At 45.4% G+C, this 19,280-nt stretch overlaps 1 protein-coding gene across 3 annotated transcripts in view; it reads right to left on the minus strand.

The window, feature by feature from the left end:
• Positions 1 to 3,960: 3,960 nt before the first annotated feature.
• sycp2 (synaptonemal complex protein 2) overlaps positions 3,961 to 19,280 on the minus strand; it is a 48,150-nt gene continuing 32,830 nt past the window's right edge. For 2 of the 3 annotated variants that reach the window (XM_077214046.1, XM_077214048.1), the window contains 11 exons: positions 16,946 to 17,179; positions 16,800 to 16,854; positions 16,526 to 16,705; positions 6,354 to 6,491; positions 5,732 to 5,877; positions 5,526 to 5,620; positions 5,326 to 5,425; positions 5,172 to 5,230; positions 4,822 to 4,900; positions 4,619 to 4,675; positions 3,961 to 4,528 (listed from right to left, as the gene is read on the minus strand). In XM_077214046.1, the coding sequence (XP_077070161.1) occupies positions 4,457 to 4,528; positions 4,619 to 4,675; positions 4,822 to 4,900; positions 5,172 to 5,230; positions 5,326 to 5,425; positions 5,526 to 5,620; positions 5,732 to 5,877; positions 6,354 to 6,491; positions 16,526 to 16,705; positions 16,800 to 16,854; positions 16,946 to 17,179 (1,215 nt within the window). In that variant the 3' untranslated portion in view covers positions 3,961 to 4,456. The remainder of the gene's footprint in view (positions 4,529 to 4,618; positions 4,676 to 4,821; positions 4,901 to 5,171; positions 5,231 to 5,325; positions 5,426 to 5,525; positions 5,621 to 5,731; positions 5,878 to 6,353; positions 6,492 to 16,525; positions 16,706 to 16,799; positions 16,855 to 16,945; positions 17,180 to 19,280) is intronic. The other variant, XM_077214047.1, reaches the window with a different exon arrangement.

Consider the following 19,280-nt stretch of genomic DNA (forward strand, 5'->3'; position numbering starts at 1 on the left):
CGCCGAGGGCACCCTTCCGCGGCTCCAACCCCTCCCACACAGCCCCAGCAGCAGCCTTCACCACACTGTGTCGTGGAGGAAACCGCAGGAAGGCACCACAGCCCTCTCCAGCCCCGCCCTCCACTAAGCGCCGGGCTAAGCGACACTTCTGAGATGGGCTGCGCAGAGATGGGACTTTCCAGGGGGCGGTAGCAGGCCCACTCCTTCCCCCGGTGGAGGGCCGCAGGAGAATCCTTTATTCTCAGAAAGAACTGACTCCCCCATCTCTGAGCACACAGTTCTCAGATGACAGTGCGCGCCGCCCACGGGCCTCGCCACTCTCGTCCCCCTCTGTCAGAGTTCTGGGACGACAGTGTGTGCCGCATCGGGCAGCACCACTCTCGTCTCCCTCTTTCGCCAGACCCCTGACAGAGCAGTACCCCGTGGAACGCTGGTCCTTCCCTGGCCTCCTCTGTCAGGATGCGGTAATGACCGTGCCCCCACACCGGGCCGCTATGCCACCCATGTCTGGGCTGTCTCCCTCTACCCTGAAAGTATATGTTGCCGCTATCGCCGCACATCACTACGCAGTCGAAGGTAAGTCCGTAGGAAAGCACAACCTGATCGTCAGGTTCCTCCTCCTCTCAGGACCTCTCAGTGGTTCTAACTGGCCTGCAGAGTGCTCCCTTGAGCCTCTGCAATCAGTGGAGCTTAAGTTCCTGTCGATTAAGACAGTGCTCCTGGTTGCATTGGCCTCCTTCAAGAGGGTAGGGGACCTGCACGCATTTCCGTTGACGAAGCGTGCCTGGAATTCGGGCCCGCCTTCTCTCACGTGTTCCTGAGACCGCGGCCTGGATCGTGCCCAAGGTTCCCACCCAGGGGGTGAACCTGCAAGCGCTGCCCTTGTAGGAGAGAGACCCAGCCTTGGCACAGCTCTGTTCAGTACGCGCTCTCCGTGCCTATGTAGACAGAACGCAGTGTTTCAGGACCTCAGACCAGCTCTTTGTCTGTTATGGTGGGAAGCTGAAGGGAAAGGCTTTCTCCAAGCATAGGTTATCTAACGCAATAGTGGACGCCATTGCTTGGCTTACCAGCAGCAAGGTCGACTGTACTCCCTTTGGTGTGAAGCAATGTTGTTTTCGTCAACGATGACGATAACGAAATGATTTCGTTGACGCACTTTTTTTTATGAAGATAACGCGACGATGACTAGCTAAAAAAGGCTCTAAGGTGACTAAAACATGACGAGACGTTTTCGTTGACAAGACGAGACGGAACGAAAATGATTATAAGTCTGACGTTCACAATCACAATGTATGTCATTTCTGCCTATTTTGCGTGAAATCTGTCTGTTTTGAGCTAAAAAAAAAAGTATCAGCAATGCTACCGCTTCCTATCCTTGTTTTGGGTACGCCCACCACCCATGCCCCGCGCGCACCAGATTCCACACAACAACAACACACCTGCGGCTAGTCACTCACCACACATCTTCGAAGGACCATGGCGGCGAAGTCAATAAACGGCTTGGTGGTCGGAAACGACGAGATGATTTATGGACATACTTCAGTATAATCCAGCGGTTCTCAAAAGTGTGGGGCGCGCCCCACTGGCGTGACAGGTCTCCTCCAAACAGGAGGAAATTTTCCTTTTTATGCCTTTATATCTTTATTCGTTCATGGCGAGTCCGCATCGTCAACTTCATCTTTACTGTGACACCGAAAACACCAGTTTATTAATAAACAATTAAATGTATCCTTGCTATTTTTTACACATTCATAATCATTACTTTTGCCGGTTCTTTGTGGCAAGCTTTATGCGTGCGGTCGTGCGCTTAAGTGCGGCTATAACGCTCATTATCCTGTATAGCCTATTTAAGTAATTAAATTAATGTAAAGGGGCGATTTGTCCACTAATTTGCCCAGTACTTATTCCACATATTCTCGAACCAGCAGGCCATTCTGTGTTGAGCGCGCGACCCTGATCGGAATGAGCGAGCGGAGGAATATTCAGAAATGCTCTCTCCGCTCACATGCTCTGATCGGAACAAAAGAATATTAAAATAATTAATCATTAATTTATATCTTATACACTGCCCATACACTACCCATTATTTTAATCCCATATCAAACACAGTATGTTATGTCTATTTTATCTATTTAAATCTATTTAGTAAATCTATTTTAGTTTTTTAGTACCGGTAGGCTAAAGGCAGAGAGCTGTGTGCATTATTCTTCCCTTTGCCACATCATATCTCTGTGAGATGGGCTTTTCAGATGTTTCAGCTTCACTGAAAACAAAGTACAGATCTCAGCTGAACATTGAGCATATGACTTTTGATAAATTGTGCAATAAATTGTGATAAATGCAGGCTCATTGCAGCCACTAATGTAGGGATAAATAGACCTGTCTTGCCAAATGGATTGCAATCTGTTAAAAAAAAAGAAAAGAATAGAAAAGTGGCATTTTGTTTTCTATTTTTGAACTTGATACAAATTTTGACACAGCTGCACTTTTATTTTCTCTATTTTTTAAAGACTACTTTTTTTTTTTTTTTTACAAAAATTGACTAAAACTTGACTAAAACCTTTTTGCGTTTTCGTCGACTAAGGCTTGACTAAAACCTTTTTTTGTTTTCGTCGACTAAAACTTGACTAAAACTATTAAGTTTATAAGTGACTAAAATGTGACTAAAACTAAAAAGCATTTTCGTCCAAAAGACTGAGACTAAGACTAAAACTAATAGGATACGTGCGATATTTTCCTCAGGTGAACTTCCTGAAAGCCTCGAGTTCCTCCAGCACTGCTGACGTTGCCGCCAGTGTCTATGTCTGTGCGTTCGCTAGGTGCCTCTGTGTGCATGGTCCCCCCTCTGGGCGGGTTCACATGTTTATTTCCACTGTAAGCCTCTCTGAGCATGTGTCTTTCCCTTGGCAAGCCACCTTGCCACCCCTGGGGTTGAAATATTCCACCCTGCGGGCAGGACACCCCTGTGCTCTCCATATGCATCCCCCTCCTGATCATATGTGTATTCTCGGTTACGTTTGTAACCCAGACATTTCCTGTTCTCATCTGACAGGAGTGTCACCGGTGTGTCTTCTGCTGCTGTAGATGAGATGCTCTTCTGAAGACCTCGGTTGAGACGAGTGGTTATCTGAGTTACTGTTGTCTTTCTATCAGCTGGAACCAGTCTGGTCATTCTCCTCTGGCATCAACAAAGCATTTTCAACCACAGAACTACTGCTCAATGGATACTTTATCTCTTTCGGACCATTCTCTGTAAACTCTACAGATGGTTGTAATCCCAGTAGATCAGCAGTTTCTGAAATACTCAGACCAACCCAATCATGTCACATTAAATAAGTCACTTAAATCACCTTTCTTCCCCTATCTGATGCTCAGCTTGAACTTTGGCACAGTCTTGACCATGGCTGAATCTGAGATCGCCCCCTAAACCCTCATTCACTGTTCTCTACATTAGTCCACTAATACTATTTACTTGAAGGAGTGCATTCGGACAGTCGTTGAGCATAAATCCGTTGTACACGTTATTGCAGTGCATTGTGGGATTGAATAATTTCACTCAATAACATCCACTATCGTTCCGGACACCACTCCTAATGGCTGTCCCCTCAAATAATGCCCTAATTGAGGGTATAGGGGGCGATTTTGGATTCAGCCATTGTCTCGCTTGCGCATAACATGTCTACATGCCTAAATGAGTGGCTGCCATGTGATTGGCTGATTAGATATTTGCGTTAACATGCAGTTTGACAGATGTACATAATAAAGTGGTCGTGAGTGTTTCAAAAAATCTTACTGGCACCAAACTTTTGAACAGTAGGCTATGCATGCACACACACACGATTTATATAATATAAATTGATACTGCAGGAAAATGTAAGCCATGAAACCTTCGTATCTTGACTGTGGCATTTATGGAGGACACTAATCAAATAAATAAAAACAGTTAAGTTGTCAGGCTTTATTTTTCAACCAGATTTATTCTCCCATAAATTGAACCCAGGAGGTTTGCTTATTCAGGCCTTTGCTAGTGAATGCAAAAAAGAAAAAGTAATCTTGACTTAAGATGGTTTAAGAATCCAGAATCCACTTTTTAATTTCTGCGCACATAAATCTAAATGTGATTATTATGAAGTGGAATGTTACAAATAAATACATTAGTTCTTACATCACCTATAACATTTACTTCGTTTTAGAGACGCTTTTCACAACTATTCATTATTCATATTAAAAATCACAAGGAAATATGCGCACAAAAACCATATACAGCCAACTATTTTTTTTTCAAGGAGACCAGAATAAACCGCATAAATTATAATATTCAAAGTAAAAAAATCAACCTTTTGAGTATTATTAATTTAAAAGAACATAACATTAATAACATCAAAGCATACACACATATTTTAAGAATGGCTTCTATAAAATAGTTTTCAAAAGGGTGTTTTTTTTACTCTGGTCAGAACCTGGACGGATCTGGGAAGAACAAGGACTGCAGTCCTCTCCGCACACTCGTCAAATCTTCATCTTGCTACAGAGACAATAAAAATTGAATTCAGTCCTGAAGAAATTTACGTGAATATAAGTATTAAATATCTGCCCCACTTGGGCTCTTTCTCACCATTTCTTTGAAGAAACGCTCCTGAACTGACTTCATGTTTTTCTTCATCAAAGACACCTGCAACAGAAGCAACCTTGTTTCAAAAAAAGCGCCTAATCTAGACAATCAATGCTTAAAATGGATTTGAACTGTACATATAGCTGTCGTAACCCAATAACTACAATTATCAAACTATTCTTGACCCCACATATTCAGATCCTCACCTCCAAAGAGAAGATTTGTTCCTCATACTCTAGACAATCATGTGCATCAGTCTGAACCACACTTTTTAACTGCTGTAGTCTGAAACAACAAAATCTAGTCTTTTTAGCTGCCCTTTTTTAAAGGTCTAATGAAATCACAAGATTATTGCCATTATAACACTACAGAGTGAACAAATAAGCAGAGGCTACAATAAGTATGAATGGCTGGGAAATCATTTTTGTTACGGCAACCCAGAACGACCCACAGATTGTTTCATATTCATAAACAGGTATTGTGATTACATTTACATTACAGCTAGGAAATCGATGGCATTCATTTAATTTTCATCCAAGAGCTGTTATATTCTCACCTCTTGGTTCCTTTCTCTTGGTATGTATGGAAGGCCAATGTCTGCTTTTGCCAGTAAGTCTGCAAATATTTTGATTAAATCAGAGGCCATTTACATTAAAGTTCATTTTTGTATTATTCTTATTACAAGGCACTTGGCAAGTCGGCACACTCACGGTCAGTTCCTCCTCCATGCTCCTCAAAGCCATGTCATCTTGCTCCATGTCTTCTATTTCACCCAACAGGACTTGTTTTACTTTCTCCAGCCTCTGAGAACTATATAAGGAGGACAGAAAAACAAATCAGAAGCGTTAAATATCAAAGCTGCTAGAAGGCAGAAACTCTGACCTCTTTTAAGTCAAGGATCATGTCTGACCTGTACTGGTGTACTTGGACACTGACAGAGGACATGTGTTGCTGTAAGGTCTTTAAAGACTGTCTGGTGTAAAGATCCATTGTCCTGCAGCGATTCTGAGAAGCACACAAGAGAAGTTAATGGAAATGGCAATTAAACACTCATTGAATGCAGCGGGTTTGAATCCTCAAATGGTTGTTTAATGAGAAAAGTGAGATGAATAGCACCTTGAGCTTCCTCTTAATCTCTGAGCTGAACTGATGGCAGATAAGGCCCATCTCCTGAGCAGGCTGGGTCAGGTCGATGTCTGCCTCCACACTGTCATGCCTGCAACTGGACCTCGTACAAGATGACAGTGTCTCCACTTCCTCAGCTGCAGGAAACACACACACATTAGTCACCCTTCAGCACATTCAAAAGCAGTACAGCTGAGCTGAGATTTTTTTGTTGGTTTTGAAGAAATGTATACTTTTATTTAGCAAGGATGCGTTAAATTGATCAAAAGTGACAGTAAAGACATTTATAATGTAACAAAAGATGTTTAAAAAAAATGCTGCTTTTGAACTTTCTATTCATCAAAGTGTATCAGTTTTCTCAAAATTAGTAATGATGTTGAAAATTGAACTTTTCATCATATGAATAAATTACATTTTGAAATATATTACAATAGAAAACAGTTATTTTAAATTGTAAAAACTTTTAATAATATTGCCGTTTTTACTGTATTTTTGATCAAATAAATGCAGCCTTGGTGAGCACTTTCACTCTCTCTCTCTCTCTCTCTCTCTCTCTCTCTCTCTCTCTCTCTCTCTCTCTCTCTCTCTCTCTCTCTCTCTCGTCTTTCATTACTGGAGATTGTTGTTTCATTGGCCCTTTTATTCTGGCCTCTCTGGTAACTTTTATTTCTTCTTCCGTTGTCTGCGACTATGTCCTCATCCTCTTCCTCTGAGCTGCTCTGATCCTTCACCGGCAGTTTAATATTGGGGCCTGAGGCACAGAAACACAAAGTCATTCACGGAATCAAACAAATCAGGGCTCGTTTCTTAATCAGGAAATTGAGAACAAGGCATGAGATTTTCCCAGCAGAATCCCCGGTAACAGTGTCTGATGAGTCATGATTGGGATTAATATGTGTCTGGGAAAAAAAAAAACATGAATTTCTTAACATTGCAATATATGTTTATTGCTCTTAAAATTCCAAAATAAAAGACTATACAAGTGCAAAGTAATGCATTCTTAGTCAGAGGTAGCATTCAATAAAACCTTGAAGCCTTGTAAACACATAGGCCTAGCTTACTGAAAAAAAGTGCAATCTGTCACGACATATTAAAGAACCACAAAATAGTAGGCCTATTTATGGTTTAATTTTCTTTGACTGACCAAATTTGAAAGTTGAGACTTTATTAAATGTTACCTTTTTGGTCCTGTCTGTCTGCGCGTTGTCAGTGTCCTCTATGTATTTTCCACGACATTAATAGCTATAAGCGCATACTTGCAGCAGTCTCGCACGCGCTTGGAGCTCGTGTGAATTGCACGTATAAAATGAACAACCTCGATCCATCAGGAAACGCCACATAGGTCGCTGCATTTCACTGCGGTTCATGACATTTTTTCCTTTTGCGCGAAGAAGCCGTTCGCCGGAGATGTGTTAAAAGATAGCAGAGTGCATTCATGATTATTAGGCTGCCGGAATAATAATCATCCTGGCGCCGGGTCTGAGTGAGTCATTTACTCTTTAAAATAAAATACTTTATTTTACTCATTTAAGACTGATCTAACGTCATTGGATCACACCATGTGTCATTCACCGGTGAGAAAACTTTACAGAACAGTGAGAATCAGAAGTTTACAGAATCTTTACAGAACTTTACAGAATCAGAAGCGCTTGCTTGCATTTGCATAAGTAAGTGATTGTGAAATGACAGGTCAATTGAGCTGTTGACATAAAGGAAAGATTGCACTGTAGTTCAGCTTTATTCATATGCGATTTCAGGACATAGCTTCAACACAGTCGAATCTCACTGATTTATCTCCACCGGGCAAAGTCATCGGTACATAGAACTGTACGGTAAGATACAGAAATGTGTTGATTTCTCGCTCTGTCTGCACAGCGTATGTGAAACGCGCTGATGACGTGTGATGTCTGCGCGAACAGGCTGCGCAGTTGTCTGCAAACACGCGTTGACACGCGGGGACTACATGGTATCATTTAATTCGGACCAGATGCAATGATTGAACGAACATTTTATGGCCCTACGCCTTCCACAGAGGATATTTATAAAAATACATTTAGACTACTTATCATAGTGATTGCTATCAGGATATGCAGAGATGTAATCACCTTTTGCATCTTTAAACATCAAATATGTTTTGAATGGCTGGTATTTTCATAAGGGAAGAAAATACTCAAGGCCGGAAACTTGTCACATAATGCCTAGTAAGGATTAGGGCTGAGCGATTTTATCGATTCTGCGATATAAATCGATATTTTTTTCCCAAGAAAGTATCGATTTTTAGGCCGCGAGTATCGATACATAAGTCCCATTCAAATCCCCCGTGTTAAACCCGTTCGCGTTGCATGAAGAGTGATTTGGTCAGCCAGCCGCTAGTGGCCAGCTGCGCGCGTGCATTGATATTGACGAAAATCCAGCTGTATTCAAACAACACCTTAGCTCTCCTTGTTGGCTAGGCTCCTTGCATGCTGGCTAGTAGCTTTTTTAAAAGCTGGGTCTCCGAAATTGACAGCGCTGTGTAGGGATGGCTCGATACCACAATTTTGGCTTCGGTACAATACCAGAACCTAATACCTCGGTATCGATAATAAATCGATACCACAGGTAAAAAAAAAACAAAAAAAAGTCTCAATTTAAGTGACACTTAAAAAACACTGCTTGAAACTCTCCACTACCAAAATGTGCAAAGAAAACGTATCAAAATGTAAAAATAATAATAATAATTCAGTCAGGGAACATACAGTAGGTTAAATTTTGATTTTGGAAGAAAAAAAACCCTGAAATTATACAATTAAAATAGGTTAATATCTATAATAAAAGATTAACATATAATAATAATAATAATAATAATAGAATAATGACATGACATGTAAACCATTAACTGTCATGCATCAAAAGAGAATTATCAACATTTCTTGCATTTATTCATCTTTGTTTGGTTACTGTTTGGGTTCATATTAGTTTAATGCATTGCATAAAGTAATGTTAACATGCTAAACGTCCTGGTTGCGTATGCAACCCACCGTTCCCTGAAGGAGGGAACGGAGGACGTAGTCGACGCGACTGAAATGGGATCACGCTAGGGAGCCTATCATCTTCGAGTACTATTGAACGAGCCAATGTAATTGGCGTGCGTGATTCGCATCACACACTCCGCCCCCGCGGCGCGGGTATAAATACGGAAGTGGATGCACGCACTAGTTGCTTTTCGCTGAGGAGCCGAGAGTAACCCGGGGTCAGCGGTGGTCCAGCGGTAGTGGCAAGGGGACTACGTCCTCCGTTCCCTCCTTCAGGGAACGGTGGGTTGCATACGCAACCAGGACGTTCCCTTTCAGTCGATAACGTCGGACGTAGTCGACGCGACTGAAATGGGATCAACCATTGAACACGCCACTAACGCTGCCACCTTCCAGTGCCTAAACCAAAGCCTCCTGATGCCCCCGCACTTAAGGCGGGGAAGGACAGGGCTTAGGCCAGGGAAGTCACTGCTGTTCCTACAGGACCACTGGGAAAGCGTTCCCCGTACGTTGGAAGGAAGGGACGCTGCGGAAGCCACATCCAACCCGAGGGAGGAAATGTGGAGAATACACATATGAACTGGGCGGAAACCGGGCAGTCTAACATATGGAATGTCACTGGGGTGGCTCCAGCCTAAGACGGGGGGAGACACACCGGACAGTGACGGCAGAGAGACTCTGCCGAGGGAAGACACGGGCTCACCGCAGGGAGCCGTATCGTGGAAGAATACACATATGGGGTCACCGAAGGGACCGCAACATATGGACCCAGCCCAACACAGGTTCCACACTGCTTACGAGTGGTAGGCCTAACACCAGACGTTCCGCACGTCCGACGTCGGAGGGGTGTGGAGGAACTCAACAGGGTTCAATTTTAAGGGAACTCAACTGGAGTAGAAAGGCGCACGTATCCAGTCCATAGGAGGGGAATGGCGCAGCAAGCCGACACTTGAACCGGGCTCACGGTGAAACTGGCTTCATGAGAAGGGAGCCCACGGGAAGCAGCGGTTCAACTAGGTGTCGTCCAGCCCCCAACTCTAGAATCTGTTTAGCAAAGTATATCGTCAACGCCCAGGCGGAGCACTTTACACTCATCATAGAGGAGCTCAACACCTAAGTGGACATGTTGCATCTCGGATCTTTGCCGAAATGAAGGCAAGCACTAAGTGCAACTTTGCATGGAAACAGCCTTCCCTCTCTGCTGAATTCCACAGATATTTGAAAAGCTGGTCTGAGGTCTATGACTTGCATTCTGTACACGTCCAAGCGAATCGGACAGAGAAGCCAGGGCTGGATCTGCCTCCTCCAGGGCAGCGCTTGCAGGCTCACCACCTGCTCCTACTACGGGAGAGCTAGGAACCTTGGGCACAATCCGAGCCGGGCTCTCAGCTTGTGAGAGTTAGCCGGCCCAGACTCCAGGCACCATACGTTGACCGAAAGCGAGCAAGTCCCTACCCTCTAGTAGAGACCACGCGAGCAGGAGAACTGATATAACAGAATTTTTAACTCACTACCTGCAGTGGCTCAGGGGCGGTCTCTGCAGTGCAGTCGCACCAGGGACAAGGCCCAAGAGGATAAAGAGGGACACAAGGATTTACAAGACCTTGCTCCTCAGGAACCTGACGATCAGAACGTGCTTCTGCATACTTCTGCAACACGATGAGCGTCGTTTAAACACCGAGGCAACATCATTTTGAGGGTGATTTAGGAAAACAGCCTACTGCAACCCATTTTGCAGGAAAGAGAGCACTGAAGTGATCGAAAGCTTTCAGGATCTCCTCAGGGGAGAAGACGCACTCAACGACTAGGTTCCACTTCTAAAGGCGTAAGCACGCTACCCAATTCTAGGGGGTTCTCGCAGAAGTGATGGTAACTAACACATGTTCTTGTGATAGCCACCTGAACCTCCGCGTTCGGATGTAAGACCGCCCGGAATCTCCGGGGGAAGAACGCGTGTGCCATCGTGCCCCGTCCCCGAATCCAGGGGAAGTCAGGAAGGCTGTTGAAGGGAACCAGGTCTAGTTGGGCCAATGAGGGGCAACTATGAAGACCTGTTCCTCTCCTGACATGGCACGTAGGTGCAAGTGACGGGCGCAAAAGACAGGAGCATTGCTCAACACAACATGTGAAGATCACTGGGCTTCAGGAGCATTTTCTGCTCAGCACTTGGGTGTGACAAGTTCACTGAGCTTCAGGAGCATTCCTGCTCAACACCTGAGTGTGATAAACTCACCGAGCTTCAGCAGCATTTCTGCTCAACACTTGAGTACGAAGAACCTCACTGAGCGACAGGAGCATTTCTGCTCAGCACTTGAGTGTGACAAGTTCACTGAGCTTCAGGAGCATTACTGCTCAACACCTGAGTGTGATAAACTCACTGAGCTTCAGGAGCATTTCTGCTCAACACTTGAGTGCGAGGAACTTCACTGAGCACCAGGAGCATTTCTGCTCAGCACTGCGTGTGATGAATTCACTGAGCTACCTGTGATGGACTCACTGAGCTACAGGAGCATTGCTGCTCAACACCAGAGTGCGATGAACTTCACTGAGTTTCAGGAGCAAATCTGCTCAACATGAAGAGTGATGATTTCACTGACTTGCAGGCGCAAGGCGACCCTGAGTCGCAGTCACTTTTAGAAGGCTCACTGGGGTTAAACGCATTTCTGCGGGCCCCTGGGGCCGCTGAGTCCCAGTGTTTGTCCAAGGGTAGTCCGCTCGGTTTACCCAAACACTGGCGGAAAAATAAAACCGGGGGGGCAACTGAGCGGCCCCGGAATGGTCATGACCCAGCCGGACCCAGGGGATGGAGTCTCCACTTGCCCTGGCTATAACTGTCGTGAGGCTCGATGGCGGCACGATTGAGTAAGCAGGAGGAGTGGAATAAGGCGCCCTCAGAAGCGTCTGACTCCAAGGAGGAGGTGACGGGTGAGTTTGTGACATGCAAGGGAAGCTTGCGCAACGGTCGCAATGTCTAACAACTCGAGGCACGAATGCCCGTGTAGTCGGGGGTCGCCCAGGCCCCCGTTAAAACACGCCCTTTGTACATGGCCGCTCTGTTGAAGAGGGTTTGGCAGCAGACCGGGATGAACTATAGTCACACAGGGTGAGCTGCTCTGCCACGGTCACCTCGGGACTCGATCGTGAAGCTAGCGCTGAAGCGGTCACCTATGGAGGGAGCCAAAGGCTGCGACTACCATATACCCCAGGAGCCTCTGAAAGTTCTTTCAGTGGGACCCTTTCTCACTTCAACACCAGCTGAACACATTCTCATTGGAGAGACATGTTGGACCGAGTACCTCTCCAAAACTAGAAAAGAGATACTCAGCCCGTGGGCGAGATTACTCTCTTCCAGTTGACCTGAAGACCCAACGGGCTCTGGAGCACTCGAGGGGAAGGACACTGTACTGATACTCCACCCTTAGACGCAACACACAGGATGGCCTGCGGTGCGGGAGGTAGAGATCTGAAGCACATGTCTTTCAGGTCAAAGCTGCAGACCAATCTTGGGCCAAGATGGTCACGACCCACCACCTAGTAGCACGAAGAACGAGTTTACAACTGGCCTTCGTACCGGCTGGAGGAGCGGCTATATCAAATCCTTCGCCAGCAGGATAAGATAAGCACGCACAAGTCAGGAGCACTGCTCAACACTCGGTGTGATGAATATCACTGAATTTTCAGGAGCACGTCTGCTCAACACCTAATGTGATGACTATCACTGACTTGAGCGGGGTAGCCGAGCCTGAGGTGGGGCAGCAAAGTAGAGAGAGTGGTGTAAGTGTGCTGTGCAACACTTACCTGTCTCCACAAGCGGCAGGGGGCGCGTGAGAAGGCGGATGACCGGGTCCTCGAACGCACCAAGCTGCCTGCTGGCGACCAAGGGGGAGCTGAGGGGTGTAAGGCTATACAGGGTCACACCCGCCAGACTGGCCCTCTTGGGACCCAGGAACAGATGAAATTGCTCTCTCTTTGAAGTGTGGGTACCGCTTGCTCCGCTTTTTTTTTTTTTTTTTTTTTAGGGAGCCAGCGGCGGAACAGACACACACACAAACAAAGGCTCCACCCGGCCCTCACCCGGGGGGAGGGAGTGATCGTGCCACTCCAAGAGCATCTCATCCATTCCTGGGCGGCCCGCTCCGGAATGCTTTCGCTGTCGCTTGCCACCTGGCTAGGCAGCGCCTGGAGCGGGCTGGGCGTCTCTACTGCGGCCGGCTCCCTGCTGAGGCCTGGGTGGAGGCTGCTGCGGAGGGCCAGCAGGAGCGGCGGCCGGAGAACGCCCACGGCGACGAGCAGGCGGAGGAGCTGCCACCGGCGGCGGGTGGAGGCAGCAGCTGGCCACCGGGGCAGGATGTGCCGGATGACCTCCGTCTGCGCTTGAGCGGCAGAGAACTGTTTGATGCAGTTCTCCACCGCGTCGCCGACCAGCCCAACCTGGGAAATTGGGGAGACCAGGAACCGAACCTTGTCCGCATCCGCCATACCAACCAGGCTGAGCCAACGAAGGCGCTACTGGACCACCAAGGTGGACATCGCCAGACCGATCACGCACGCTACGACACCCATACCCCGGAGGGTGAGGTCGGATGCAGTGCGGTGCTCACCTATGAGCGCACGGTCTGGATTACCCTCGTGCATGCCATGGGTGCCCTAGCCTGCAGCAACGCCATGGCACGCAAGAGGAAGGGGCTTGCCCACAGGCTTTGTAAGCTCTGCCCGTCGGAACGGACGAAACTCACAGGCCTTAGGGGGGAGACGAGGATCCCCCCAAAAGGCAGCGGCCGCCGGACACAGGTGCACCTGTGTCGACAGACCGCTCCAATGGAGGGACACCTCGCAACCCTTCACCGTTCCTCCATCAAGGGTAATGAGGGGGAAAAGCTATTCAGGCAGTTTCTGGCAGAGAAAGATGCTGTTCACCACCTGATAAGCTCTCCATGCATTTCGGGAAAGAAAGGCACTGGGGCGGCGAGCTGAGAACCAGCGCGGCCCGCCCCAAGATACCAAACTCCAGATTCCAACCGAGACTGAACGGGACACGGTGGAGGTTCCACTCGAGCCCGGCAGCCTCGGCGGCCCGTTTCAGCATAGCTGATAATTCTGGATCCGGCTCGGGCAACATTGAACTCCCGGAGGGAGACAATGCAGCCGAGTCATCATCTCCAGAAGTCAGCTCACCCTCTGATGCTGCAATCGGCGTCCTGTCCTCCAGGGGAGCCCCGAGTGAAACCGCTGGCCCACCCATTACAGATGGACCAGCAGAAAACACCGGAGGCTCCAGTGGTTGCAGTGGAAGGGAGGAGTGAGGAGCCCACAGGGAATGGTTACCGGGCGGGACATCCAACACTATCCTCCGGTCACCCATCCCACACAGCACCCGAGGGTGGGGCATGGTAATGGGGACTCGCTCTCCGCGAACGAAGGCGAGTCTCGCCCTCAACACTGCGACAGTCATGTTCCCACAGTGAAAACATGAGCTGTCCACAAAAGCTGTCTCAGCGTGCTGTAAGCCAAACACGTGACACAACAGTTGTGACCATCAGAGAGAGACAGGGAACGACCGCACCCAGAAACGCACGGGCGGAATGACATCTTGAAAAAGACGCAAACGCACCCGTGTTGCTCTTTCAGAAAATAGGACCGTCACCAGTGCCGGAGCACACAGGGAAATGACCGCGGCAACACTGAACAGAGAACTGAAACAGTGAAGCACTCACCTTTCCGCCCTCTAACCAGCCATCAACACACACAAACATTTAGAAATTTGTTGCTGTTAAAACAGCAGTTGAGAGCTCAAAGCTCGCGATCACCGCTGCACTCGCGCTGTAGAACACCAGCACTGGGAGAGTCTTCCTGAAGAACACCGACACACTCGCTCGTTGTAGACAACAGCACTCTCAGAGACATCAAACGATCGGCTCCGAAGCGAAAGGCAACTAGTGCGTGCATCCACTTCCGTATTTATACCCGCGCCGCGGGGGCGGAGTGTGTGATGCGAATCACGCACGCCAATTACATTGGCTCGTTCAATAGTACTCGAAGATGATAGGCTCCCTAGCGTGATCCCATTTCAGTCGCGTCGACTACGTCCGACGTTATCGACTGAAAGGGAACATGTATTAGTATATTTAATTTGCTAGGTCATTTAATTACTGATTGATATAGATTAATAAATGCTATAATACTGTTAGGTCAGGTTACCTAATGAATGTTGACAAATGTAGCTTAATTGTAATATTAGTAATATTCATATTAATACTATTACTCTCTCTCTCGGCTTATTCCTCTAGGGGTCGCCAAAGCGGCACTAATATGCCATTCATTTCACTATAGCGTGTCATGCAAGCAGATTTGAGCTTTCGTGTTTACCGTATCATATATAATTGATAAGCTCTTACGTATGTGCGCTGTTCAGTGTTCAATAAAAGTCTAAATTAAATCAGTTGAATGATGGACTAACCTGTCGATCTCTGAACTCTTTGAACAAGTCAAGATGAGCAACGGATAAGTAAAGTGCTATAGGCAGATTTGATGTGTTGCCTCCCCGTTTGCAGAGTGGTGCATTGAGATCTGTTTCTTTACTTTTCTCATTACTTTTGTTGGCAAAGTAATGCCTTATTTCACTAATACTGCTCTCTCTATTTATTAATTTCGGGCGTGTAGAAATTTGTTTGATCCATCGTGTTCCTCTGTTGTCACCGTTTGCCGGTTTCGCGTGACCCGCGTCAGTTTAGGTAGCGCACTGCCGCCTAGCGGTGAACTTCGAAACAACAGCGCATCAAATACCGAATTGAACAAAATTATGATATTGTACCGTTTGAAATATAATATATACCGGAATTTTTGCAGTACCGGTATACCGCGCATCCCTACACTGTGTTGGACAGATTTGTGCAGCGGTGTTCCGTGATTGAAAAAGTGTGCGAGGTACGGATGAGTTTGTGAGTGAGAGAGAGAGAGATAGAGAGAGAGGTACACTCTGCAATCAAATACGATTTTAAATAGGCTTATTAAAAGTAAAAAAAAAAATCATATTCGGTGGTGAAAAGCGCTGGCTTTAGGCGCATGGTGAACGCGATGGAGCCCCGCTATCCTATTCCAACCCGCGAACACCTCATCAAGGTTTGCATTCCCAGGCTGTACACTCAGACAAGAGCACACGTCAAAGCCTCCCTGGCCAGCGCAGAGAGAGTTTCCCTGACGTGTGACGGCTGGACCTCGCGCACAACTGAAGCATATGTCACATGTTCAATGTCAAGCTAAAAAAGCTGTCAAAGAAAATGCAGTGCAAAGAAACTGTTCAGAACAGGCCACTTGCTGCACTTTTTAACTCTCCATTGTTAATTGCAATACTGCACTTCATTTACTTTTCAAAGGCTTGTAAGCTACAGTTTGCACTGTTGTGTTTCAATAAATAGAACTAATTTTCTCAACACATATTAGAATCATTTTGTCCACTATTTGCAAGCTGTTCTCTCTGTCCAGTCAGAGACATATATTGTGTAAATGATGCTTTCAGTTTTCAGTTCAATTAATTAAATCCAAGTAAATGGAAGACACACAAGATGTCACCAAAATCACTCTGTCCCCTTTAAATCTTTCAGAAAATGATGTAAGTGTATCGAATTATATCGAATCGTATCGTTGGCTGAATATCGTGATATATACCGTATTGTCAGGCGAATATCGTGTATCGTATCGTATCGTGAGATTAGTGTATCGCCACAGCCCTAGTAAGGATGTTACATAATCCTTTTTAAAAGGTGATAAATACCCTTACTAGGAGTCCAGTATTTATCAGTAGGCACGAACAGCTTTCTGGGCTTCATTTTCAGTGCTATCTGAGAGGGAGAAGGTGCCTTATTCTCTTTGTCCTCCTCACTGTCCTCATCTCCCTCTGAAAAATCAGCGGACTGGCACGGGATGAGATGCTTGTGGATGGCTGAGGACGGACCTGATTGGCAATTGACACAAAGAATACATAAGATTCTTATTTTTGTATACTAATAAATTACATAAAACCACAACTTAATTAAAAATCTATTCACCTGACTTAAATTCTAGTCTCTCAGCCTTACTTCCTTGCTTGCTTGCTGGTGTTTTCTGTAAATCGTACAAGAATGAAGTAGTGTTACTGAAATGTACTAATATCCAAAGTGTAATTGTGCTTAGAAATAAGCTGTTAAACCTGTACCTCTAGCTCAGTGCACATCATGGCAATGTTGCTCACAGATAGGCGAGAAGATTGGCTCATAGTCACAGAAATGACAGACCTCCTTCCAAAAGATGCTGGGCTGGTTCTGTTCATGTCACCCCTCTGCACCTCCTGGAGGTCTGGAGAGATGTGTGGGGAGGACAGGGTGCATTTCTCTCTGATGATGAGGGGCTGAGTTGAAGTCAGTAATGAGTGGACCGGACTCAGCTCAACCTGCAGGAGGGGGACAGAAGTGAACTTGCATTACATCAGTGGCTTTCAATCCTGATCCTAGAGACCCACCACTCTGCACATTTTCTATGTCTCCCTTATTGAACACACCTAATTCAAAACTTCAGCTTGTTGGGAGAGAGATCCATGAACTGAACTGAGTGTGTCAGATAAGAGAGACATACAAAATGTGCAAAGCGGTGGGTCCCCAGGACCAGGATTGAAAACAACCACATTACATTAACATACAGTAGTCAACATCTGAAGTGGATCAAAACCTCTCATCAAAGTTATACATGAATTTTGAAAAATACCCGTTCTTGTCTTAGGACAACTTTGAGTCAAAGCACACTGGAATTTGTACCTACAGTGGCCCTAAAAAGTATCTGGATACTTAAAAGGATCTCTGGCTAGTTTGCCAAATTGGTCTAGATATGCTGTCAATACCCCTCCTAATTAAGGCGCTTGGTTAAAAATAGCTGAAACGCTTTCATGATTAAGAAAAATAAAAAAGCGCGAACACTACTTTTTTCAGCTTTTTTGTACTATGGGCCGTCGACTGTTGATGACGCACGACGGTCCTGGGCGCTAAACTAAAAAGAACACGTCAGAGGCGAGCGTTCGACACACTCTTCTACAGTTCATCGTCGGACCCACCTAGAGAGATAAAATACCACATTGTGTGGCTATTGGTTGTGATGCCCATTCGAAGACAAACGAAAGCGGTGATTTGACCTTCCACTGTTTTCCTAGTTCTGATGCAAAGAGAAGAAAACAATGGGAAGATGCTTGTGGGCGAGTGAAACTCCCCAGTTACCCGCGGCTTTGTTCTCGACACGTTAGCCCTGATTCATTTGAGGATTTTGATCGCCGACAGCTGTTGAACGAGCTCATTGGGGTTCGTGGTTCTTGCGGAACGGTTTGCTTACGTTCTCTGACTGAAAATATAACTGTATTGGAACTGCCACGGAGAGAGTGCTAAAGCTCCACACTGGTCGTATTTTTGGTGGAAAGTATGTAGAAATTAATATTCTTTCTAAATGTGCTGTAAACATACTGTCCTGTGACTAATAAACAGAAACAGACATGACTGAATGTTATCTTTTTTTGTGAAATAATGTTAAAAACCACTTTATTTCAGTGTGACTAATATGCAATCTTGACATAAATGAATTAACTATGATCAATGTATCATTATTGTAAAACTGTGGGTTTTACCATAAGCAAACAGTCTTTACACGGTTTGCTTTTCTATGCATTTTCTTTTTTGCATAGTAAAATAAAACCTGTAGCTGTAGTTTGCCTTTTTATGCCAAATAATTCTGTCAGATCAATACCTAAACCAAGTTCGAGTTTTGTTCTTCCTTCCTATTTAACATATTTTCCTCATAATTTGCTGGTTTAACTGAACTTGTAGGGTCATTAAAAGTCAGTGCCCAGTCATTTCGCTCGCTAATTGAGGTAATAGTTTAAACTTGATAACGTTAGTGTTTACGCGCCTTGTGTTTGTAGTGGCGCTGGGACCAATCTACGTCACGGCCCAGAATGCAATGGGTAAAAACAACAATGGCGACTTACAGGTAAAACATTTATTTTAAAATATATCGCTACAACGAAAACATCAGTGTGTTATTATATCACGTTTGTGGCGCAAATGGTATCGCTAACCCACTAAGACTAAGATGTCAAACTAGTCGGAGATCCTTTTAAGCCACACTTAAAATGCATGAATGTCATTGTATTACATTATAAATTATCAAACTATGTGTCATTAATTTTAAAGAAATGATATAGATATAGAAATCATTAAGATAGGCGTGTATACAGCACACTGCTGACACAGGTAACTGAACTAACACATTTACGTAATTATGCAGGAAATATTAAGCATGAACATGTATGGTATTATTAGTAGAAATTGATTCAAATTTACATTAAATATTACAATACACACAATTCACAATTCCCTATTACCAAATTGTAATAGTCTATACCATTAAAAGTTTTACCATGCATCACCTTGCTCGGAGTAACAGTATAAATGCTTAGAAATAAAGCTTCATGTCTTTAACTCCATTCGCAGTCAGCGTCTTTTCTCTGAATA

This window comes from Siphateles boraxobius, unplaced genomic scaffold, assembly GCF_051911475.1.
Source record: "Siphateles boraxobius isolate OS27281-9 unplaced genomic scaffold, OSU_SipBor_1 68, whole genome shotgun sequence".
Lineage (NCBI taxonomy): Eukaryota > Metazoa > Chordata > Actinopteri > Cypriniformes > Leuciscidae > Siphateles > Siphateles boraxobius.